At 39.0% G+C, this 26,390-nt stretch overlaps 1 protein-coding gene across 2 annotated transcripts in view; it reads left to right on the top strand.

The window, feature by feature from the left end:
* LOC120226559 (peroxidasin-like protein) overlaps positions 1-26,390 on the top strand; it is a 44,417-nt gene that overhangs the window by 6,120 nt on the left and 11,907 nt on the right. For both annotated transcript variants that reach the window (XM_039224730.1, XM_039224731.1), the window contains exons 3-4: positions 17,838-17,952; positions 22,714-22,843. In XM_039224730.1, the coding sequence (XP_039080661.1) occupies positions 17,838-17,952; positions 22,714-22,843 (245 nt within the window). The remainder of the gene's footprint in view (positions 1-17,837; positions 17,953-22,713; positions 22,844-26,390) is intronic.

The raw sequence follows: 26,390 nt of genomic DNA, 5'->3' as shown, positions 1-26,390 counted from the left end.
TCTTTTATGGTACTGTCATTTAAAAAAAAAATTTTTTTAATGTTTATATTTGAGGGAAAGAGACTGAGACCGAGACAGAGGGCAACCAGGGAAGGGGCAGAGATTCCAAAGCAGGCTCCAGGCTCTTACCTGTCAGCACAAGAGCTCGATGCGGGCTCGAACTCATGAACCAAGAGATCAGGTGCCCTTATATCACTGTCATTCTTAAACAGTGGCCACATGGCTGCACACCTCTTCCTTAGGCAATGGTGAGAAGTCATTTCAGGAACAAAATCACGTAAGGATATAAATACACCTAAGAATACAAATAAATCATAATGTGAGGAATTTATAGTGAGAAACATTGTGAGTAGATGCAGATTTTATATTTCCTTGTATCTTTGACCAATACATATTTTTTCCCCATAAAAACTAATTAAAAGACATTCTTTAAAATGAGAGACTTTGTAGCACCTGGATGGCTCAGTCCATTAGGCGTCCGACCTCACCTCAGGTCATGATCTCACAGTTCGTGGGTTTGAGCCCCATATTGGACTCTGTGCTGACAGCTCAGAGCCTGAAGCCTGTCTTCAGATTCTGTGTCTCCCTGTCTCTCTGCCCCTCTCCGGCTCATAGTATCTCTCTGTCTGTCAAAAAATGAATAAAAACATTAAAAATTTTTAAAAATAAATAAAAATGAGAGACTTTGGGGACATTTGGTAACTGCTTGAAAGTGGACCATTTATTTACGGCATAGGCTTCTTACATCTCCCAATTAACAGCAGCATCCAGGTGTTTACAGGCAGATATAATCATTCAAATCACTGGGGAATTGTTTTGTGTATCCTTGCTCTGTAGTTTACAGAGGCCAGACAGTGTAGTGGTCTGAGTTAAGTGGGGCCAGAAATGCTTGTGTCAGCCACATTGTGTTGGCCGCTCAGACCTCTTTGGTTGTTACTTTCCTAAAGCATTAGTGGGCGTATTGAATGGACATATTAAAGGAGCTAGAAATCACTATTCATGCTAATCATTATACTTGTCTTACTCCTGTTCTCATTCCTGTTGAAGAATTTCTCACTCTCCTCTGATTATCTCATTCTCAGATTAAGATGAATACAATAGTAGTGCTTAAGTGACTTAATTGTTTTAACTGACATTATCCTAGAGAAAAGTGGAGCCCTGTTTGGGATTTAAACAGCCACTCCAAGCAATCTTAGTGGTTTATCTTTATTAGAAGGAAAGGTATTATCAAACTGACTCTCAAGTAAACTGTATATATTTCTTTTGAAGAAGAAATCTTTTTTCAAGACTATTTCTTCAGTTCTGTTTCCAATAAATAGGAACTTAGTGGTTAATACTGATTAAAGTTACAAATTTGAATTTAACTACATAAAAAATCATGGGTAAATTGTTTCTCTCCTAAATGTATAAATACATTCCAAAACTGTAATATGTAAACGCACTTGAGGTTTGGATAACTGTATTTTATTATTCTTTGTTGGTGGAAGGTGTAAGACCTATAAGATGGACATGGGGCTTGTATGTTACTTAGAGAGTGGTGATGCTGTGTGTTTGTGTAGGCTGTGAAGTGGTGGAGTAACTTAGGGTGTTGAGTTGGATTTCGTTTCATTTTGCATGTCATTTTGTAGCAGGATTCTCACACAGAGAGTCGTGACACCGAGGCTTTTCTCTCCAGGAAACAACTTTATTCCAGCCGGCATCGCTCAGTTGGGTTTGTACCCAGAGAACTGAGCTCCAAGCACCACGTGGCATGGTTTTTTTTTTTTTTTTAATTTTTTTTTTTAATGTTTTTTTATTTATTTCTAGGAGAGAGAGAGAGAGACAGCGTGAGCAGGGGAGAGTCAGAGAGAGAGGGAGTCACAGACTGAAGCAGGCTCCAGGCTCTGAGCTGGCAGTCAGCACAGAGCCCGACGCGGGGCTCGAACCCACGAACTGCGAGATCATGACCTAAGCGAAAGTCGGACGCTTAACCGACTAAGCCACCCAGGCGCCCCTGGTTTTTTAAATATATTTCTTACTTCTTTGTCTCCCATGTGTGGTAACACACACATGCAGTCTGATTAAAGTGGTCTCATGTTACAGGGTTGTGAGGGATGTTGTCACATATGCAAATAGCAAGGTTGCCTTGAGATGTTTTTTTTTCTTTCCTGAGGGAGGGGACCCTACCACAATTTGTCATATTCGTTATGTTTGTTTCATACCGTTGTATGAACATACCTAAGTCATTCCATTTATATATAGTATATATGTGATATACATTATATATAAAGGAATTCATTATATATAAAAAGTTAAGTAATTAAAAGGAATTAATTATATATAATATGGAGTATAATATTCTAATAGAATATTAATTCATTTTAATTATTGCTTAGTGTTTAATTGGTATATTTGCATATGCCAACATTTATGTAACCATTTAAAAATATTATTTAAATAATCTGTAGACTGGATTATTATTAAAAATAATTTTTTAATGTTTATTTATATTTGAGAGAGAGAGAGAGAGAGAGAGACAGAGTGTGAGCAGGGGAAGGGCAGAGAGAGAGGGAGACACAGAATCTGAAGCAGGCTCCAGGCTCTGAGCTGTCAGCACAGAGCCTGACACAGGGCTCGAACTCATGAACTGCTAGATCATGACCTGAGCTGAAGTCAGATGCCTAACCGAACAGGCCACCCAGGCACCCCTCCATAAGCTGGATTAGTATAAAATACAAAAGGTAAAGTTGCTTTGTTAAAGGATCTATGTTTTTTAATAAGACATTTTATCTGATTTATTTCTAAAATCTACACTTTATAATTCCATGGACAATTACAAGAGTACCCATTTCTCCATTGATGATTGATGTCACATTTTTTTCTGATAGTCCAGTGAATGAAAATTTGATTAGCTCATGTTTATTTTTAATTGCATTTTTCTGTAACTATGTTTTTGCACTTTTTACATGAGTGTTCATTTGGGGGATTGACTCCTCTGTGCATTATGTATTTGTCCTTCTATCAAACTGTATGAATCCTGCAAATTCTAGATGTTCACAGGGGTGGGCATGATTGTCTCAGGCTTAGTGCTGAATTGAAATGATTTTATCATTTTACACCAGAGCTCCACATTTGCTTTTTTTGTATATATATTTCTTTATATTTATGTAGGTTTTTTGCATTGCTGTCCTTATCTTTAATTAGATCAGCTGCTACATTTTTTCATTGCTGTTCCTTCTGCCTTTCCATTGCTTGGATCTCAGGTCCTACTATGCAGACAGAGTTTTATTTAAAAAAATTCTTTTTTAATGTTTTATTTATTTCTGAGAGAGGGAGAAAGACAGCATGAGCAGGGAAGGGTCAGAGAGAGAGGGACATACAGAATCCGAAACAGGCTCCAGGCTCTGAGCTGGCTGTCAGCACAGAGCCCAATGGGGGGCTCGAACACACGAATCGTGAGATCATAATCTGAGCCGAAGTCGGATGCCTAACCGACTGAGGCACCCAGGCGCCCCAAGAGAAAGTTTTATTAATATGAGAGGTTTTTGACTTATTTTTTTCATATACTGTTGTTTAGAGCTTTCCTTGACAGGTTAGCCTTATTTACTTGTTCCATCGCTTGCATATGCATTATATACAGAAACCCGTGCGGTGTGTCACATACATCTTTACCTTGGTAGGTGAAGATGCATGAGTTTACTGCTGCTCTCTGTTTTCTCTCACTTTTCCCTTTTCTTGAGGTGCTCCATGTTGTTTATCATTTAAATTTTTCTCAAGAAATACTGCCACTTACACAAGTAAAATGCTCTGAGTTACGTTTTGTCCTCAAATATCTTTTTCACCCTGAGAAGTGAAGGCCATTGTACTTTGTCAGATTCCTGAACTGCAGTCTTTTTTTTTTTTTTTTTTGTCTCATTGTTTATAGATGTTTCGTCTGTGATTTCTACCTTCTTAAATTGCATTTGGAAGGTTAGATATCAATCTCTTGTTCTTCCTGTTTACATAGTTTTTTCTAATTCCTTAATGCTGTAATCTTACACCTTTATGTTCTTTTTTCCCCCCGAGAGCTTCGGAATTAGGTCAGAATATGCCTTGATACAATTTTTCTTATCAATGTAATAGGTTAACTTATAAGATATCAGAAAGCTTACTGTATTTAAGTTCAGCTTAAACTCACCTTTCATAAATAATTGAGATAAAAGCTTATGTAGTTGGGGGGGGGGCCATTTCTCTGCATTTTTCTCCTTGAGATCAGGAGATCAGTGAAGCAGGGTGATTATCGAAAAGACCACCATATGCCTAATAGAAGCGAGGCAAGATTTTATTTATGGCCTGGCCAAACCTGATCTGCTCTTATGGAGAAATGCAGAGAACTGTGCAGAGAATGGCCCAGAACAAAGATAGCAGCAAGCTTATCTGGATTTCAGCAAGGCAGAATACGTCATTATTTAGTTAACCAATTACAATTTACAGCATTTCATGGTAACCAATTACATTGTGACACACAGACGTTAGTTTTGGCGGGAACCTATCTTCTTAGGAGGGTTTGAAATGACCAATCATAGTTAGACGTTTGAGAAACCGTTGGGTAGTGACTACGTGAAGGACCACCTGACGTCAAATGGTAATGAGGTATTCGTAACCTTTGCATACATGGTGTGGTTAACCAGAACAGGGAAGCACAAGCTTGCTAAGCGGATTTACAGAAGCAGAAATAGCATGTTAGTATTTAACTGTGCTTGAGGTCAACCTACAACAATCAGGTTGGGCCCGGCTGTGAATAAAATCTTGCCTCGCTTCTGTTCAGCATTTGGTGGTTTTTCTGACATTCACCCTGTTTCAGTCAACTCAGTCTCAAACTTAGCAGTTTCTTTGACAAAGGTAAGTGTGAATCTCATATTCCTTTATTATTATATATTCCATATTCCTTAAATATTGTATAAAATATATTTTTTCTTTTGCAATATCCTTGGGCGGCCTGCACAATTTACCCTCCAAATCTCTTTTCTTATCCTTCGTATTTCAACCTCTTATATTTTGCTGAATGTTCTGATATATTTTTAGCTTATGACCACTGATGAGGGAACATAAGGCAAGCTGACAGGCCACAAACATCCCCTTCCGCTCCCCACCACGCCCCCAGGTGGGATGTGTGTGATATTCCTGGGGCACTCCTGGCTGCCCAATGACAAAGGAAAGGGGGGAAACAAATGGTTAACTGATAAAGCTCATAGTCCTACAGGACCTGAGTCTCCATCAATTTCCAAATATCTTAATAAATCACAAGAAAAAGGCAATCTTATCAGTAGCCTAATCTCTAGAAACCTATAGAAATCTATAGAAACCTATAGACTCTAGAAACCTGGAGCCTTTAGTATCCCCTTCCTCTCCATAGTGAAGTGGGGAACAAAGACAGAAGGAACTGGCAGATAGAAATACATTTCCTTGTAACCTGCAGCCATTGGCAGATACTTGAGGCAGGCTGAGTAAAACCTTTCCACAGGAACTCCTTCCTGTATTCATGCTAATACTTTGCTAGAGGGCAAACAACCATAGCTTGACAATAGCTTGGCCTCCAATATCCTTGGAGTCTCCTTTAGCATGTGAAAGTCTCACTAGAAACTTCCTTGGACTTTACCACCCTCAACTCCATAGCATATAACCAACATCATTTAATTAAGTTTTTCTCTGCAGCATTTGTCCTGCCTTAAATTCCTTTATTATAATTCTTTGTCTCTTCCATCTTGTGTGGCAAGCTCCGTGTCATCTCCTGTTCTTTCCTTGGCCCTGGGGTTCCTGGTGTTATGCCTGAATCACGAGTCCCCCAGAGACCTCCAAGGAGCCAACACTGATGCAAGTACATAAGGGTCTTTATTACAAGCTTGGGCAGGGGCTCACTCGTCAACTGATGAAGTGGCAGCCGTGTGAAGCCCCGAACAATAGCAAGCAGGGTGTTACAGTGCACACGTTGTACACATAGCATCATCACATAAGTACCAGTCATAATTGTACAGTACCCATGGCAACAGTTTTAACCATTCAGTATCTGTGAGGTGTTCATTACTTTTGGTGGGATTTGAAAATTACCAATTATGAGGTGAGTTTAAAGGATGCACGTGGGGTTCAGGCAAGCAGTGGGTGCTTGGCTAGTTTGTACAGAGTAGTTATCTATAGTCCCCAGACCCTGACTCAGACCACAGGAATGTTACTCCTATCTTTCTTAGCTTCTTTTGATTGGCTGACCTGAGGGTGGTCCGTGGTGGCTTCAGCTAAAGTTTTTCCTTGAACTGGGGCTACGTGCAGCCCAAGGTCGCTCTCTGAATGGAGGCCTTAATCTCAAGATGGCATTACTTAGGCCCTTCACCGGAAGTTATAGTTACATTTCCTCTCTGGGATCATGGCGGGTGGGGGTGGGGTCAGGTCCCACCTACCCATGACGTTCTCAACCTTCTGAGAAGTAGAGACCCCCTAGTAGAAGGTCAAAAGCTATCCGGGAAACCACAGAAATCTGGATGTCAAGTCGTTCCAGAGCTGAGCTGCCTAGTGCTCTTCCCAGGCTGTACAGCTTCCCAGATGCCAGGGGCCCCTTAGGAGGACATGGCCTTGCTCGGTCTCAGGGCCTCCGCGTGGGCCTCTGCGCAGCCCTCTCCTGGCCCTCGCACAACCCACTCACCTGCAGGGTCCCAGGGAACACGGCGTGCCCTGGTGCGAATCGCTGCAGTTCCCACGGCATCTATCTCAGGGCCAGGCAGGCACCTTTCTTCTTGCCTTTTGTCCCTCTGCATCCTGATCAAGGCCTAAACCCTTTTAGGGAACCGTGGCTACACGAGCCTTCCTGTGTGATAGCGCTAACCTGCAGATGTGGAGGTTCCTGTTTAATCATTTTATGCACACTCTCGTGTGGGCTGAAAACAGAGCGAAGCAAGCTGCGGGAGAGCGCATTTTGATCTGAAGCTAAGGTAGGACCTGAAATTCAGTGGTAAAACACTGGTGTCTTTGAACGATAAAAGCATTCCCATGTACAAGCTCAAGAGTTACCACGAGGAAGAAGCAAAACACATTTTAACTGTTTACTGTGCCCTTTGTGCTCTGTCCTGCCCTATTGCCAGGGAAGATATAAATCCCACGGTCTCTAAGCCCATGTTTTTTAAAAGACTGTTTCATTTAAAGAGGAATTATTAGGATTTATTTTTAATATTGTAGTCAGATTAGACTTCTCCTGACAAGTTCCTATTTGATCATTTTGTTTCCTTGTGGAGAAACTTGGGATAATCATCTGTTAATGATTATTTTTTCTCCAGTACATCTTTTCATTTTCACTAAGTAGACATCCCCAGACTCCCCATTTTCTTCATGTTGTGTGATTTAGAGTTGCTTCACTGTTCTGATTTTGCATGTTAGTTATTTTCTAAGAACCCTATAATTTATCAAAACCTTTATTTTTAAAAAAAATTTTAATGTTTATTTACTTTTGAGAGAGAGAGAGGGTGTGTGTGAGAGAAACAGTGTGAGAGTGAGAGAGCAGGGGAGGACAGAGAGAGTGAGACAGAATCTGAAGCAGGCTTCAGGCTCTGAGCTGTCAGCACAGAACCCGATGTGGGGCTCAAACTCATGAACCATAAGATTGTTACCTAAGTTAAAGTCAGATGCTTAACCAACTGAGCCACCCAGGCACCCCTATCAAAATCTTTATTAAAGTGTGATGTTCGGAAGTGAACATAGTTATCAAGGTATATTGTGACATTGGCCTGATTGTCCAATCTGACCCTTTCCCTTCCAGACCCGAAATAAATCCATCAACTCTTTGTTTATAAACAAGAATCACATAGCTAAACTCCAAAAACTTCAGGACACTAGGAAAACTTCCCTAGGCATTTTGCTTGTTCCATTTTGTCGTTGCCTACTTTCTGCTTTTTGCCTTAAGGGTTTATTTCTCTCCCCGACTTCTGTATTTAACACGTAGGTTTAAACTGTCCACTGTGTTGACTCTAATTCTGTCAATATGAGCAAACTTCGGCTAAATATGTGTGAACTGATTTATTTGAAACTATCTAAAGACAATTGTACGCCATCTACCGGGACGGTCTCCTTCAGGAACCAGTTGCTCAAGGAGCCCATAATTTGAACAGGTGCTACTGTTAGTATTACCAGAGAATGTGGGAAAACAGCAAGGGCAACGGGGAGCTATATGCTGGTTCTGATCTCAAGATGCATGTCTTTGGTACAAGTGGTACAGCAGTAAACTAGGAACACTTATGAGTTAGGCTTTAAGTTTAGCACTCTGGAATGCTTACTATTGGTAAGGAGTAAATAAATAATATTCTATTTCAAATCATGAAAGATTCTAGTAAAGATTGTTTTACCTACTGTTCATGAGGTTTCTGTTTTTCTGAGTATGTAAGAAAAATGCCATTCAGACGTGTCATGTCTATAGACATGCCTGGCTATATTATGTCAAAACAACGTATAGGTTGATTCAGAGTATATATAAACATTAGGCCAGTTTGTGGAGACAATTATCAGGTGAATAAATTGCTTGATTTAGTGTTATTCTTATTTCAGCCAGCAGAAAAGTAGTAATTCAATGCCATAGGTATGGCCTCGAAAACAGTAAGTTTTTACCAAAAATACAAAGAAAGGCATGAGGAACAAAGAGAGGTGCATAAACATAGCTACAGAAAAATGCAATTAAAAATAAACATGAGCTAATCAAATTTTCATTCACTGGACTATCAGAAAAAAATGTGACATCAGTCATCAATGGAGAAATGGGTACTCTTGTAATTGTCCATGGAATTATAAAGTGTAGATTTTAGAAATAAATCAGATAAAATGTCTTATTAAAAAACATAGATCCTTTAACAAAGCAACTTTACCTTTTGTATTTTATACTAATCCAGCTTATGGAGGGGTGCCTGGGTGGCCTGTTCGGTTAGGCATCTGACTTCAGCTCAGGTCATGATCTAGCAGTTCATGAGTTCGAGCCCTGTGTCAGGCTCTGTGCTGACAGCTCAGAGCCTGGAGCCTGCTTCAGATTCTGTGTCTCCCTCTCTCTCTGCCCCTCCCCTGCTCACACTCTGTCTCTTTCTCTCAGAAATGAATAAACATTTATATATATGTACACATACATACACACACACGTATGTATATATATATATAGTTTTTTTTTTTTTTGAAGTAAAAATGAAGAAAAAAGAAAATCACTTGGTGAGGATGAGGACACAAACACTGAAAAGAGCTGAGTAGCCTGACAGCTAGGGGTAGAATGCAGATGTCTTAGTTCCAAGTCCAGGTTTGTTTTGGTTTCTCCTTTTCTTACCTTGTAATGTCATAGCTCGTTTTCTTTTCTCTCTACTTTCTGTGATTCCCTCTGAGTCCCTTTAACACAGTAGTAAATATGGGAACTCTTCAGCTGGATGGCCTTCGTTTTTAGAATCCTATGTTAGCACATTGTAAATGCAACACTCTTGACATTTTACCATCAATTTAAACTAATTTTTAGTATCATTTAATCAATAGATCAAGAGTCTTTGCATAATATTATAGACATCGCAGATGCAATTAGCAATATTCACAAGTCCTTATTACCAACCTATGTATTTCAGCAAACTGCATAATTGGCATGTTTGTGCCATAAATCGAATAAATCAAACTTTGCTGTTAAATGGGTTTTACATAGAGCATAAAACATTGCCTTGAGTATCAAGCAGAAAATGATTTATTCTCCACTCATTTTAGAAATTAAAAATAACACCTAATGCAGGTGATGTACTAAGTCACCATGCCACTTGACTAAATAAAACTTCTTTGAAATAAAACAATTTCACAAAGAGCCAACAGATGTATATTTTCTTCTGGGATTTACAGAACCATCTGGTCTTGTAATTTCCAGCTGCATAGTTTACATTAAGTTCTGTCTTTAAAACATCAAGTAATTTTAAATACAGAATTTATATACAAATGTAAATATATTTATGTTTACTCTTGACTTCAGTTCAAATAAATTGTGCTTATGTTTGTAAACTAATGAAAGTTTAATTTCTTCCATAAGAGACCGATTTTATTACCATCATATTTCACAACGTTATGGCTGTTTCATGCTTAACTTACAAAAAGCCTTCCAAGTATTACTAAACAAGTAAGATTTCAGCAACTCCTATAAAGCTTTAATGAACTAATTAGTTTGCAACAGTGTTCTCAGGTTTGTCTTTGAAAGTTGTTGCTATTTTTAGTAGCACACCATAGGACATCTCCAACTCCTTGGTTCTGCTAGTAGCCAATATCTTCTATGAAAAGCTTGTTGAACTCAAAGTGAGAACAAACCTCATAAACAGGATAAAGGGCGCTAAGTAGCCCTGAAATGATACAAAATTCGATGTGTTCAAATGAGGATACAGTTAATGAATCAAACTCTACTGATACTATTGACTTTACATACGGCATCACGTATTCACTGGAAAATGACATCTCATTAATTCTGAGGATATGGAGTTATCTTCCAAATACAGCATTCTGCATTTATTTACAATCTATGACATCCCAGCAGGAAAAGAATCTTCTTATATCAGAAGTAGGTTGTTAAGTAATCATGGTTCCATTAAGTTAAGTTAGGAAAAGGTCTCTTAATACCAAACATTTGCTTTTACATTAATAACCAGATTCCTTTTAGTATTACTACAAAATTTAAAAATTCTCATTCTATATAGAATTATGACTGTTGTTTAAGTATTGACATTGATAGTGAAGTATACTCCCATGAAATATAAAGTTACTTGCCAGAAACAAAGTATGCCCAGCAGATCACTAGGGGAATAAAATCAACAATGTAGAATCTAAAGGAAACACTGATGAACCACAAGCAAAAATTAAAGAAAGCTAGTAAGACTCCTATGTAGCTGAAGTTTCAGTGTATTAAGAGAATTATTAAAAGTAGAAAATTCTTAGCTGTATCCAAAAACAATTTAAACTCTACATCATTACAAGAGACACACACAAACCAAATATTTAAAATGTATAAATATGAAAGCATAGGTAAAAATAAGTCAGACACACGAAAAGATAGAAACATGAGTGGAATAACAATATTTTTAAAAGTTGAATTTAAGGAAGAAAAGCATTCATGGAGACAAAGTCTACTTTGATTTAACAATCTATATGTATCTTAGTTAGAAACGCTAATGTGTGAAATAACTTAGCTTCTATTTAGCACACTTCAATGGAAGTGTATTTGAATGTTATTAATGAGATCAATTTATAAAAGATATATTCAACTTTGTACCCAATAAACTAAAATTAACTTTACTTTCAAATATCCTCAGCCAATTCTGAAAAGTTGATTACATGCTGTAACCCAAGAAAAGCCAAAATCCTCAGGAGCAAACTGACATGCAGTATTCTCAATTTGACTAATCTAAAATTAAGTGATTAGATTTAAAATAAAATTGTTACTTAGGCATTTTTAAATCATTTGAACAAGTATTTTGTCAAGAATGTAATGAAAATTAAGTGGAATATTTAATGCTTTAATAATAAATTAATATTTTAAATTAATGAATGTTTTAGTTTGCTAGGGCTGTCATAATGAAATAACCCCATCTGGGTGGCTTAAACAGCAGACGTTTCTTGTGCTACCATTCTGGAAGTCAGAAGAATATCAGGTGTTACTCAGGTGTTAATTACAGCGGGATTCATCCTGAGAATCTGTTCTCTGCCTCTCCCTTCGTTTCCAGTGGTTGCTGGCATTGACATTACTTGACTTCTCCCATATAACCCCAGGTTCTACCTTCATCTTCACGTGGTTTTCCACCTGTGTATCTGTGTCCAAGCTTCCCCTTTCTTTAAGGACACCAGGCACATAGGATTAGGTCCCACCCTCCTCCATGTGAGCTCTTCTTAACTAATTACATCTTCAATGGCCTTTTTCCCCAGTAAGGTTACAGCCTGAGGTACTGGGGGTTGGGGGCTAGGATTTCTACATACGAATTAAGGGGGAACATCATTCAATCCAGAAAAATGCCTTTCTGTTTTTTTAAAAAATATTTTAATCTTTATTTATTTTTGAGAGAGAGACAGAGCTCAAGCAGGGGAGGAACAGAGAGAGGGAGACACAGAACCTGAAGCAGGCTCCAGGCTCTGAGCTGTCAGCACAGAGCCTGACGTGGAGCTCAAACTCACAAACTGTAAGATCATGACCTGAGCTGAAGTTGGAGGCTCAACAGACTGAGCCACCCAGGCGCACTGCCTTTCTGTTGTTTTAAGCCACTGTGTGGTAACTTGTTACACTGCAGTAGATCGTTGATACAGTGGTAGAGTTGAAAGCAAATGGAATGCTGATAAGAGTATGAAGAAATATCCATGGTTTTCTGCTGTGACACTTCCCTTCAAAACAATTGTGGAGACACTTCAATATTGATTAATTTAGATGAAACACCTTCTAAAGATAGGAAATGTTCATATACTTGGTTCCTTCACAGGAACTGGGAATTAAAGTTGGCTGTTGTTATTATATAAATTGAATAAAGTTGTGCTCAGCCTCCCGCCACAATTGTCATTTTTATTATGTTTCTTTCAGTTTCTCTCTCTACTTTTTTTCCTTTTTCTCTTCTCACCAGCAAATGAGAAGTGCTAAAATGTTAAGAAACAAGTGCTGAAGATAACTTAAACAGTATTGTGTATTTTTGCCAATTTTTAAGGCTGTCATCATTGATATATTTTTAATACATGGAACGCAGCATCCAGACACCAATGTTCCAGAGGTGCAGGGTTTTGATCACATCATGCAAATATGTGTGACTCCCTGAGCTACTGTACCTCCACTTCCCCTACTTGAATTTTATTTGTTCACCCATCAAGGAATGTCAGTCCGCTCCACCAAATGAGAATATCAGACCTAAAGCAGCATGCTGTCTTCAGAATCCTCTGACTTAATTAAGTTAATCATTAATGTCCATGACCCTTGTCCTGACATGTCTCCTTACCGTGTGTCCACCTCTGGGCCAGACCAGATGGGGTCTGAGTTCAGATATGAGTCTTAGGGACATTATTAGAATCTACATGTCTATTGAAATAAACTTCCCTTTTTTCAGTACTCACTGCCAAGCAGACTGACACCATGTTTCTACTCGTTTAATTTGATGCTACTTTTAAATAGCAAATTGTTGCTTCTATACAAATTCTGCATATTGTTCTGTGCTAGTTTTCACAACAAAGAAAAAAAATCCTGAAGTGTTTATACCAATTATTTTGGGGGAAATTATTTTTTAGACTCACTTGGCATTGTCTTGAAAAAATAAAAACCCTACAAACACATTACCTTAAGTTTTAATTCATTCAACGATAGTTTTTGAATGCCAGTTGTATTCTTATGAATAAAAACATTTATAACTTTGACATTATGCAAAAGTTGTTTATGAACTAAATAAGTCATTTATCACATTCTCTAAAATTTATTACCAAAATAAGAAGCAGGTTTGAGCTTCCTCTGTGCATGGCATTCTTGCAGAATGCTTTACTTCCTTAGCTCATTAAGCCTCTCACCAACTCCGTGAGATAAATTGTGTTATCGTCCTCGTGTACAGATGAGACAATGGAGTCAACAAGTTTAAATTGCTTATCCGAAGTAATGTAAGTCAAATGTGGAAAGCATAGTATAAACCCAGACAGTTTGATTCTTGCAGTCAGACTTTTAAACATGAAAAAGAACTGGACATTTAAAAATAATGATTTGACCTCTTTGATTTCATTCATTCATTCACTCATTAAAATATTTATTGAGTGTGTATCATGTGCAGGTGCTGTACTACATGTGATGATAAACTGGTAGGTAGGACAGAACTCTCCTCTGATATCTTCTTAACCAACAGAGTGGTAGATAAGTGTACACAGAGAGTGTTAAGAATGTAATGAAATTCTATCTGACCTGGTCTTGGCAGTTCAAGAAAGGCTTCTTAGAGATGGTGACATGACACCTATGGTGTTTGTTACTCAGGTGAGAGAGATCAAAGAAAGTTGGAGCTGGGTGATTAGCTATGAATGGCACATTAGAGAGGAATGGAACTGGAGAGAGGAGAATGTGTGCACAGGGAAAGATTTTGATTGATTCAGTAAAGATCTAGGGCTTCATTCATAGTTCACAGGCTGAGAGATGGGTTGCGGTGGACAACAGAGCCTGTACTGAATTGGAAGCTACACATACCCACGCACACACATTGCATTATGCTTCCTGGAAATGAGCCGATTGCTGTATCTTCATCCACACTCCCTAATGTCGTCTTGAAGCAGTAGCTGCTGTATTTATTTATGCCCCCCAGGTCATATGTAGACCAGAAATTTAATGATACTTTTGAGCCAATTTGAATTCAAGTCATCTTTTATCTTCCACTGTAGACCTGTTCATTCATTCATTCATTCACTCATTCATTCCTCTGTCCATTCATTTAGTTAACAAAGAATGGTACTATTACTTTGAACTAGCACAAACATATCTAGGAGTTTTTATCTTGTTATTTCTATTTTTCTCATTTTTTGCTATAGTGTGGCAATTAAGAGGTTAGACTTTTGAGGGGCACCTGGATGGCTCAGTCAGTTAAGCATCCAACTTGGGTTCAGGTCATGATCTCACAATTAGTGAGTTTGAGCCCCACGTCGGGCTGTGTGCTGACAGCTCAGAACCTTCTTCAGATTCTGTGTCTCCCTCTCTCTTTGTCCCTTTTCCACTCACACTCTGTCTCTCTGTCTCTCAAAAATAAATAAACATTAAAAAATTTAAAAAAAAAGAGGTTGGACTTTTGAGTCCGAATGTCTGGATTCAAATCCTGGCTCTTCCGTAAAAAGCTGTAGTAGCTTGGAGAAGGTAATGTTAACCTCCTGTGCCTTAGTTTCTTCAAGTTAACAATAGGGATAGTAATATCCATCACACGTTATTACAAAGTTTCAAATGAACAATTGATGTCAAGTCTAAGAACAGAGTTCAAACAAGCGTATATACATATTTATATCCGATATATAAGCATAGGTGTAAAACCAAAACATCCACCAAATTAACATACTGTTTAAATTCAGATGTTGTTTGCTTAAGAGCTAAGCATTCAGCAATCAAGGCTCCTTTGCTTCTTCAGCTATAACTAGGGATAATACCAAGGTGGATTTTGAAAAAAAGATGTCCGGACTCAAACAGCTGTCACATTGGAAGAGCTGCATGGTCACTGGGGCCCTAGTGGGTTGCTCACCCAATCCCGCCATGGACAGAAACTTGCAGTGCTCGTTCTCGGGTGAGGCAAGGGTTGGGGCGTGCTGGTCTGTGTTTCTGTCCACATCTGTGCGTCACTGCTTACCGGACATTACATACGCCACTCCTTGTGTTCGGGTTTTATGTACGTGACCTTGCGTATTCTACTGGTGCTTTAAAATACATTCTAAAGTTCTGTCTTCCTAAAAAATAAATGAAAGATGATAGATAATGTGAGTTGACCTGCATCCCCTTTTCTTTATATTTTTTTCCTTTTTATATGAGGATTCGAAGGGGAGTTACCTTGCTTAACTGGAAATGCTGTGTTTTCCCATTTGCAAACTCTTCAAAACCAAGAACCATGCCTTTTGATTTTCCCTACATTGCGTAGTCTAATCCTTAGTATATTCTACATCAATATTTATTGACAAAGTGTATATATTGTCCTGAAAGAGGAAAACTAAGTTTTATTACATGAGTGAAACCTATTTCCTTTAGCTGTGTTCTTTTTGTTCTCATTTCCGTTTCTATTTTTCTTGCCTACATCTGCAAATATTTATAGATTTTTGATTATTGATAAGGTGCTAGGTTGAGCTAGTGGTATAAAAATAAGCATGTATAGATCTGTTAGTATAATCCATAGCTTTATCTATAATGTCTCAATACCATAGTTTCAGAAGTAACATAAGAAACAGTTCCAGCCACATGCATCTCCCACCAGTTCAGCAGCAGAGCTGCCCAGTCGAGGTAGTTTGTCATCGCCACAGTGACCCCTCCCTTCTCGATCACGTCTCTGTCCTGGGAACCCTGAAGTTTCATGTTCCTCCTTGATGTCTCACCCCCAGGTGAGGGCTCACCCCCACCGAAGTGACTCAGACCTCGGAGTAACCCACTTCTCCCTGCTTATACTTTTTAAAAAATTTTTAATGTCAATTTATTTGAGAGAAAGAGGAGACAGAGCACGAGTGGGGGAGGGGCAGAGAGAGAGAGGGAGACACAGAATCTGAAGCAGGCTCCAGGCTCTGTGCTGACAGCTCAGAGCCTGACACGGGGCTCGAACCCAGGGACTGAGATCACGACCTGAGCTGAAGTTGGATGCCCAACCGACTGAGCCACCCAGGCGCCCCTACATTTACTGTTTTTAAGTTGTATGAATAATGGCTGTTTCTCACTGAAAACTGAGACAAAACAAAAGAGGGAGAATAAGAAAAAAAAACTGTCACCAATGTTCTAGACACATCACTGTTCCCTTTTTGACATGTTTTCGTGTCAGTTTATTTTCTATGTTTTAATATTGGGGAGTTCGTACTGTGTAATGAAGTCCTTTTTTATTTTGTGTCAAATTTTATTGAACTTGCAGCTTATTTTATTTGAAAAAATCAATTGAAATTTCATCTTCAGCATTGCTCAGCAATTCATCGTGGGCCATGTTCCTCTTGATTTTAATTTACATATACTTAAGGTGACGTTGTCAGTTGTCTTACTCTGCCTTCGCTAAGAAATAGCTAATTAACTGCCCAGTGCAAAAAGCTACAGGCTGATTCCTCGATCCCCAGATGCTGTCCAGTGTCGTCTTTCAGTTTCATTCCATGGTGAAATGCTCTGGATACTCATCACGTTCCACTTCCATCTGTTTTTCCCACCAATATTAAAAATTCCTTTTTAAAAAAATTTTTTGAGGTTTATATATGGTAGTGTTGCTATCTGGAAAAGTAGGTGTTTACATCATTGTTTTTCTTCTTCTCAATATACCTAATTTCCAATCCAAGTATTTTCAGATGAAATTTAAAGGGCATTTTTGTTGTTATTTCATATTTACATAAAATTTTCATATCATTCTCCTAGATTTTTTTTTTGTGGTGAAAAACACCATTACTTCTGCACAGAATATAAAATATACCATGCTAACGAACCATTTTAAGTGTACAGTACAGTAGTGTTAACTATATGCACATTGTTCTGCAGTTGAGATCATTTAAAATTTTTGTTCAACATTTATTTATTTTTGATAGACAGATCATGAGCGGGGGAGGGGCAGAGAAACAGGGAGACACAGAATCCCAAGCAGGTTCTAGGCTCTGACTGAGCTCTCCTCACAGAGTCCAGGGCAGGGCTGGAACCCATGAACAGTGAGATGGTGACTTGAGCCGAAGTCAGGCACTTAACCGACAGAGCCACCCAGGCGGTAGCCAGTGTAGATAAAGTAATTTGAGGAAGTCAGAATTTTGTTTAATGTTTTATTTATTTCTGAGAGAGAGAGAGAGAGAGAGTGAGCGCGAGCTAGCAGGGGAGGGTCAGAGAGAGGGAGACAATGAATCTGAAGCAGGCTCCAGGCTGAGGAACTTGGAAATTCAAGCATTTTGTCTCTACAGTTTTATCTCTTTCCTCATTGTCAAGGCCCCTAGTGAGTGCAGATTCTGCAGATTCACATGGCTCGCCCTGCAGATTTTGCAAACTGCCTTGGATCTCATGTGTTTAGTACAGAAATTCTGCCACGTGCAAACCCAGAAACCTGGAACTCCGCCATATTGAACTGACTGAACAGCTGTCCACCCCTCTCCTCAGCTGAAGTGCTGATCAGGACAGTGATGCCAGTGTCACACGATGCTCATGTGGATGCTTTTCCCCACAGACTGTAGGAGCAGAGAACAGTTCAGAGCATTCACAGAAGCATCTCGAAAGACACGCTCTGCTCAATACAGCTATCCTGATGAGAAAGATAAGGACTTCCGTGATCTAAATCATGGGTATGTATGGAAATACTTAATTTCTTGAAGCAATTTACTATAGATTTACTTCACATATACAGTTTGAGGGGTTTTATAGGAACCACAGTTGACTCATTTACATGTAGGATAAATCACATGAAGATGAACAAATAAATACATTTTGTAATTAATATGGGTCCCTTTTCACTCTGAGCATCATATCCAGGGCCTGCGTGGCAATACATATTTCTCAACAAAGTACGGAAAATTGCACATCGTGAATGTTATTGTGATTCCTTAAATCACATTATGGATATTGCTGTTTTTTAAAATTCTTTTTGAAAATAGGAAACTCAGCATATTGTTTGTAAGACAGTAATAATATTTATCAAGATATCAAATATCCAAGTATTGCAAGGAAGGTTTAATTTTTGACCAAGAGAGGATATTTTTGAATTCTTCAGAAATCGGGAAATGTCCATCTTATTACTTTGAAACTGGTCAGGACTTCTCGTGTGGCACTTATATACCAGCTTCATACATAGTGGCTTCTTTACAAAGCTTCTCTTCATGTTGTCCTGGAAGCTTCTCCACACAGACACAGGATAAATCCAGGAGCTCCTTTTCGTTGAGTGAATATCAATAGATGCTTGTGTAATTAAATTACCACCACCACCAAACAAACAAAACCCGTGTAATTCACAGCCCCCTGGAAGAGGTGCTATTGAAGGCACATCCTTACCACAAACCAGGAACTTGGTGTTTCACAGCAGCCTCCTAAGTATTCTAATTCAGTCAAGTTCAAAGGACATCATTGAAGTTCCTGTCCTCAATTACAAGTGGAAATTTGCGAAGTAAGATTTACTTACTGTCTAGAATTTGCTGTCTAGGAGAGGAGGTCATGTCATCTGATAAGAAAGATGGATTCTGGCACATGTTCATGCCTTGTTTCCACTACTTTGTAGCTACAAGTTATGTAAAATTTCAGAATCTCAGCTTCTTCGGCTATAAAATGGGCTGATAATACCTACTTTATAAGATTGTTATGTTGGGAATATATGTATGTAAAGCACCAAATGGTAATGCGGGAAGTAGCATTTTATAGGCATTCCACAAAAGCCAGGTTAGCAAATGCTGCTCAATGCTCACTATATGCCAAACATTCTTTTAAACACTATGCAAATAGTAACTCATGGAGCAAAAGTGCTCATGCACGTAGTGATATGAAATCGAATTAGGGTGCCGTGTAGTTCAGAACAAGGTTGCAGTTCATCCTACTGGGCCTTTAGCCTACACAGAAAAAGGACTAAGACTTTGATGAAGGTTTAGTGCTTACTAGGGTGAAAGAAGAGTGAGACAAATCATGGGAGCAAAGAAAAGTGAAGTGTGTTTAGAGAGTGGCAGGGCTGGACTGTGTGATTGAGCAGGTGAGTTCAGTACTTAGGGATGAAGAGCATTCTGGAAGAACATTCTATGAAAGGAGATTGAGGCAGAGAGAGAGAGAGAGAGAGGCCTTTAATTCTGGCCTAAGGAAACGAAATCTATTCCATGTGTTCCCCCTTCCTGCAAGCTGAGCAGGCACCGGAGCCCCAGTCAGAACCATCTATAAATAATTTAAGGGGCAGAAGACAGTCACTTGGCCCTTATTTAAGTTAGCATTTCATTTGGTTTGTAACTCACTCTACTACCTGACATGTTTCACCAGAGAAAAATTGGAAATAGATATAGGTCCACATATTTGCAGGCACTTTTTCTTTCCTCATAAGATGTGAATGGGGATCTATCTGGCTCTGATAGTCACATCCACAAGTATGTAGTGTGGACAGAACACTTGCGGCCTGCTTCTGCCCTGCCCTGCGGCCACATCCATGTCCTTCCGAAAAGATTCATTTCACTTGTTTGGAGGTAATGACTAAATGTATGTTATTATCTGAACTCTTAAGATGATGGTGACCGGGGCGCCTGGGTGGCTCAGTCAGTTGGGTGTCCGACTTCGGCTCAGGTCATGATCTCACAGTTAGTGGGTTAAAGCCTTGCGTCGGGCTCTGTGCTGACAGCCAGCTCAGAGCCTGAAGCCTGTTTCAGATTCCGTGTCTCCCTCTCTCTTTGACCCTCCCTTGCTCACGCTGTCTCTCTCAGAAATAAATAAAACATTAAAAAAGTAAAAAGATGGTGACCTTGTTCCACTCACATACAGCCTTTGTCACTTGGTTACAGATTGGGTGACTTCAGTTTTAGCCTCCTGCCATCTTCACCAATTTTACTCACACACTTTGCAATTGGCAGTTATCGTTGATATGGTGATAAAAAGATAATAGTATCTTCGTCGTGCCTGAACATGCATGTTCTTCAGTAATGCTTTGTAGATAGATGGTTCTGTGGTACTTGAGCACAAGACTTACATACAACGCAGGTGGGGAGGCCATTCCATGGGAAACCTGGAGGACTTTACTAACTGGCTCTCAGAGCCCCCTCGATCACCGTGCACAGAGCGCTCAGGCCATGACTTCACTTTTACTTTTCTCTGCTCATTTATCTTTCTTGCATTTACCCTCTTGGTCACAGATTGAGCCTCTTTTCAACACACTGTACATGAATTCACATCACTTCCACTTGACAAATATTATAATTTTTTCGTAATAAACTCGATGCTGAATTTCATGTTTTGAATAAGAATTTAAAATATACTGGGGTGCCCAGGTAGCTTAGTCATTAAAGCATCTGACTCATGATTTCGTCTCAGGTCATGAGATGGAGCCCTGTGCGTGGCTCAGCACATGGATTGAGATTCTCTCTCTCCCTCTCTCTCTGCCCCTCCCCCACTTGCTAGCACTCACTGTCTTTCTCAAAATACAGAAATATTTTTTAAAAAGGAATTTAAAATATAACAATATCCCTATGTCCATTTTTTTTCTTTCATCCACCACCGCCCACCAATAATCTCCCCAGTTAGCGTCCTTGTCTGTTTTCTCTCCTTCCACGTTGCCTAAAACAAATATAATCAGGCCTAAAATGTCTGTGTAGTGGTTAAGAAAGGTTAAATTTCATTTTTAAAAAATATGATTTGCATCTCGCTGTGCAATCTAATAGCTCTTTATTATGGACATGTTAACAACTTTCTAAGCTACAGTATTCTCATATGAAAAACAAGGCTGCTTAAACTATCTCTTAGCACTGCTGGGTGCTTCCAGTGAGGCTTGGCCTCCAGGGCAGAGCAATCAGAACTGCAGGGTCCCTGAAAGGGATAAAGAACTGGAGTCTGCTTTATTTAGCATCCGTGACTTATCCCCACCCTCTACTCCAGGCAGAAGTCATTACCTTCTTATTTGTCTTCCTCATACAAATGTTGTATTTCCTGCTTGCTCACGACTGGTATTTTCTGAGAGAATGTGAGCAGCCAACTTACTGGAAAGCACCCTCACATCTATTTAGCATAATACCTGTCACAGAACTCACACCCAACACATACTTGCTCCATTATAAACACCATCTGATTGTATAAAATCTGGTCTGGCCAATATCAGCCACTCCTCATGTTCCTACAGTCAGCGCGTTAAATCTTGGTAATTACACCTTTATACAATCATCCAGACTTCTTTGTGGTTAAATGCCCCCTGGTTAGACCCTGATGACTTACAGGAGAGAGCACTATGAAGACAAAAATGCCAAATAATTTTAATTAAAATTCTCCATTGTTATTAATATCACCCATAGCAACACTTGTGCACTTGAATTGAATGGAGCACAGCACCATGGTAAAAGCCGGTGTTTGGCCGCTATTGATTCATGGTGCCTCTAATTCATTGTCCTAATAGACATAGAGGTGATCTAGTGACTGAGGGTAGCTGGACGTGGTAATTTCTGTTCTTTTCCAATGCTACCTTCTTCTAAATTCTCTCTCTCTGATAAAAACTCTATAACACGTCTTTGGTTTAGAAATTGTTTTACAAGCTCATAGGATGTACCGTTTCTGGCAAGCCATTTTCTTACTCAACAATAAAAGACATACACCAAGCAGAACAAAGCAGGACCATTTTGAAAGTTACAACGGCTTCTATATAAGGAACAAGTTTTAACAAAATTTGGCAAAAAAGAAAGAAAACTTGAGACATGAATAGCATGTCAACTCAATCAAATTTATTTAAAAATATTTTTAACAATATATCGTCATCATAGATGGATGGAACTTTCTTTTCAATTCCCCAAACTCATTACTTACCTGTGTCTTTTGAGAACTTCAGTTAAGCTCCAGGAATCATATTTTAAATTCAGCCCAAGAATTTTTATTTCCTTTTATCATCGACAATACAAAGCTATTTTTGTATCTGGTTTAAGATTAGATTTTTGTCAGACTACCGTTCTTATCTTAATTTAGTTATTGCCATGAATTTATAATGGAGCAAGGAACTTTCCCACCGAGGTGCTATATAATATACAATATTTAATTTGTCACTGCTCTTTCACTATGAAATGAAATGAACAATTTTTAGCAAAAGGCATAATTTGAGATCTAAATAATATGTCAAATAGATAGGTAATACTTCATGGTATTCCCTTTATTCCTAGGAAATACGTCCTTATCATTTTAAGTAAACTACATGAGGCAGATATGACACTCTGGATCATCTTCTTTTATGACATTTAATTTTAGTTTCTAATTCCAGTCACATCTCTTCCTTATTATGGTCACACGGAGCAGCAGTAACAATGCCATGTACATTCCAATGCCAGAGGAATACTTGTTGATTTTTTTTTATCATGCAACTTTTTCAGCATTTTATTTGCTTCTCATATACACAGGCCACAAGATCACTTGTATGCAGATGAAGATGGTAGAAATGTGACACTTCTGGCAAAAGCAAAGTTTGCACAAGATTTCAGCAATTTTGCCGCTGAAATTCAAAACACCATCAAGGCTCTCAGAGAACAGGTATGTTCCTGCCCCCAAGAAATATGCCCTTATTGTATAGGTTGGAATGAATAGATTTTTAAAAATCTGACCAATAACTCTGTAAATATATAGCACAGTACTAGAATAATAAAAGGGGGGTTATATATGTGGAGAGCTTCCTGGTAACCATTGAATTCAGGGATGGAGGACTTGGGTAAAACCATATCCTTTCTGCTAAATGCCAATGTTTCCAATATACAAGGGTTCCCGTGACGGGGGCTCTCTGTGTCTGGGGTCCTGCTCAGCATCTCTGAATAATTGTGTTCAATGCTCTCTTCATCTCTGTGGATGTAGATAATTCGTAACAGGCATAACGCATACTTTTCCTATAATTTCTTTTTTTGAAATGGGAGTCAATAAAGCCTCTTAGGGATTACTGCTTTCTCTGGATTTCCTTTTCTGAAAAAGTTACTGTTAAAAATGAAATTTCCACACTCCTTATTGCTTAATTTCTCGGTTGTTCTGCCTCGTGGTTTATTTAATTGTTCCTAAAACTTGGGAAAGAATCAATGAGAGATTTGGCTTGTATTAGAAATGGCAATGAGGGGTGCCTGGGTGTCTCAGTTGGTTAAGCGTCCGACTTCGGCTCAGGTCATGATCTCACGGTTCGTGGGTTTACGTCGGGCTCTGTGCTGACAGCTCAGAGCCTGGAGCCTGCTTCAGATTCTGTGTCTCCCTCTGTCTCTGACCTTCTCCTGCTCATGCTGTCTCTCTCTCTCTCTCTTTCTCTCTCTCTCTCTCAGAAAGGAATAAAAAAACATTTTAAAATATTTAAAAAAAAAAGAAATGGCAATGAGATGGTTTCAGACATGGAGTTTGGTCTCTCTCAAGTCATGGTGCCATGCTGGCTATTTCTTCTACTACAGTGTTACTGGGTAGTGTATGCTTTTCCTTCGTCCTGTCAGAGGCTTTGAAGCAGAAAGCTCTGTGGGGCTGTGAGAAGCCAATGGTTTCTGCTGTCAGGAAGTTCTGACTTTACAAGTCGTCTGACTTGGGCCATTTGTTTAACCATTCAGAGCAACCGTCTGTCGTCTGGACCTTCAGGAATGTAATGAGAATCAAATGAGATTCTGTGGCAGGAGCAGTTTGTGAACAGTAACCCTCTTAATGTATGACTGTTGCTTTTGAACACAAACATATCTTGTATCGAAATGGGAGATTACCTGCTTGCCATGTGTGCCACCTGAGAGCTGGAGGCAGCCTTGGTCCCCATTAGTGCGTTACCCAGAGTGCCCATCCTTGTGACTTGAACGTCCACTTGTCCAATCACTTGTCCAGTCTGAGTCTGAACATAAATCTGAAAGATGTGAAGCATTGTTTCTAGAAGGTTATTCTTAAAGGTTAAGTTTATTCTATCCTGGAATGGTTGAGGTGACCTAGGACTCTGGGACATCACAGAGCTCATGTGTCATAGAAGAGATAAATTACAATGGCAGGAGAGAGTCCTTAGTGCTGGGCTGCAGAAGGTGGGTCCTGCTCATTTTAAACCTTAATCTATTTATGTAGGAAATTCTTTTTTCATAAGCATATTTTATAGGATTTGCAGACACAGGCAGAATCCATAAGCAACATTTCAGTCTAATTTTATCTACACTTTGGTGGTGATAATTACACCTTTGATATGTTTTACAATGATTTGAAGCTTCCCAGGTACCGCGAGACTGCAGTAGCTGGTCCTGCTGGGTGTCCAGTAACCTTCAGGTGTCGGAAGGAGCACAGTGTCTCTAAATAGGTAAAGAGAAAGTGTTTTTCCCTGTTAACTTGCTCTATCTCTCCCATTCCATTAGTAAATTTCTTAATAGCTAGGACTGTTTCACTGCAGAATTCTCCATACCTGACACATAGTACAGTAAAACCTTGGTTTGTGAGCATAATTCATTCTGCAGACATGTTTGAAATCCAAAGCACTGCGTATCAAGGCAAATTTCCCCATAAGAAATAATGTAAACTTAGATGATCCATTCCAGAATCCAAAAATATTCATATAAAAATGATTATAATACTGTAATATAGCACAAAATAATGAAGAAAATACAAAATATAAAGAAAAATAAACAAATTAACCTGCACTTACCTTTGAAAACTTTCATGGCTGGTGTGAGGGAGACCAGAGAGAGGAAGGTTATTGTGTAGGACGACTTTCACTGTCACTAACAGGCCTTTGTATATGCTTGCATGGATATTGACTACAGTACAGTATTAATCAACTCCTGTAATATTTAATGTAATTGGCAGTAAGGCAGCAGAGGAGAGGGTCTATATCTACAGGCAGCCTGACCTAGAATGAAGCAGAACATTCCTAAGTTTACTCTTTTATGGGAAAGCAAAGGACTGTCCATAGGTGCTTTGACGTTACAAAAAATACACTAGTGCCAGTGGTGGGCACCTTCCAGCGTTCTGAAAAATCACTGATTTCTGCCAAACACCATGGCCTGAGATTGAACATCCGAGCATGGGACATGATCACCCACAATCCCGCAGTGAGAGAGAGAGAGAGAGAAGGGCCATTGATTCAGTTGTGATCATGTGATATTTGGCATCACGTACTACTTATATTGCAAGACATCACTCTTTATCAAGGTAAACTTTATCAGAAATATATGCTTATCTTATGGAACACTTGCAGAACAAGTTACTTGCTTGTCCGAGGTCTCCCTGAGCTGTGGCCAGGCCACACCGATGAGAACAGTTTGCAGCAGCGCACAGAGCTGTGTGCACACTGAATGACACCTACCCAAATCTTCGCATATAAAAATGGAATAAATATACAAATATGACATAATACCAGCAATGGGAAATATTGACTCAAGCCAGAAATCAGTGCAGATCATGTAAAGGACATTGGACAAAGAGAAGAGTAGAGAATGGAACACAGATAAATTGCACATAGTTCCTGGGTGGCTTTCAGGAGCGTCTACAGCTATATCTATGACCAGAGCAGCAGGCACTCATGGGGGGACGGGATTATGGGGACAGAAGTTCTGAGGGCAATCCAAAGTTTCAGATATGAGAAGCCCTCAGGATTTGTGAAATTAACATTTGCTATTAATTTGTCATTTCCTATACAAAGACCTGAGTTTTGATGTTGAAATAGTGAAAGTGTGCCTCTTAGCTAAAGACAGACGTTTCTGATGATGCAGCGTGTGCAACTTTGTGGCTTTTCTGCTGCTCATCACCTTGGATGCAATACATTCTGTAAATAAATAAAAGCAAAACCCAACCCTTTAATTTATGAAAAATGAGCATACAGATAAAGTCATGTGTATTTTTCTTGGTGAAATCAAAGACAATGAAGAAGTAGATTAAACAGGATATAGAAACTGTAGTCCATAGTGGTCCTCATCACATAGGAGATTATTGTTGTTCTTGAGACCCATCCGTTGTCTATGACAAGATTCGAACCTTTAGTTATTAGCCAAGGGTTTCTACCTTTACTTTCTAACCTAGGTACATTATGTCTGTGAGGCTGTGAGATAGTGTCAGTCCAGACATTTTCCATTGTTTATCATTTACATTTATTATGTGA

Source organism: Hyaena hyaena, unplaced genomic scaffold (genome assembly GCF_003009895.1).
Source record: "Hyaena hyaena isolate Hyena2069 unplaced genomic scaffold, ASM300989v1 scaffold_1762, whole genome shotgun sequence".
NCBI classification, from domain to species: domain Eukaryota; kingdom Metazoa; phylum Chordata; class Mammalia; order Carnivora; family Hyaenidae; genus Hyaena; species Hyaena hyaena.
This window is presented reverse-complemented; position numbering and strand designations above follow the sequence as displayed.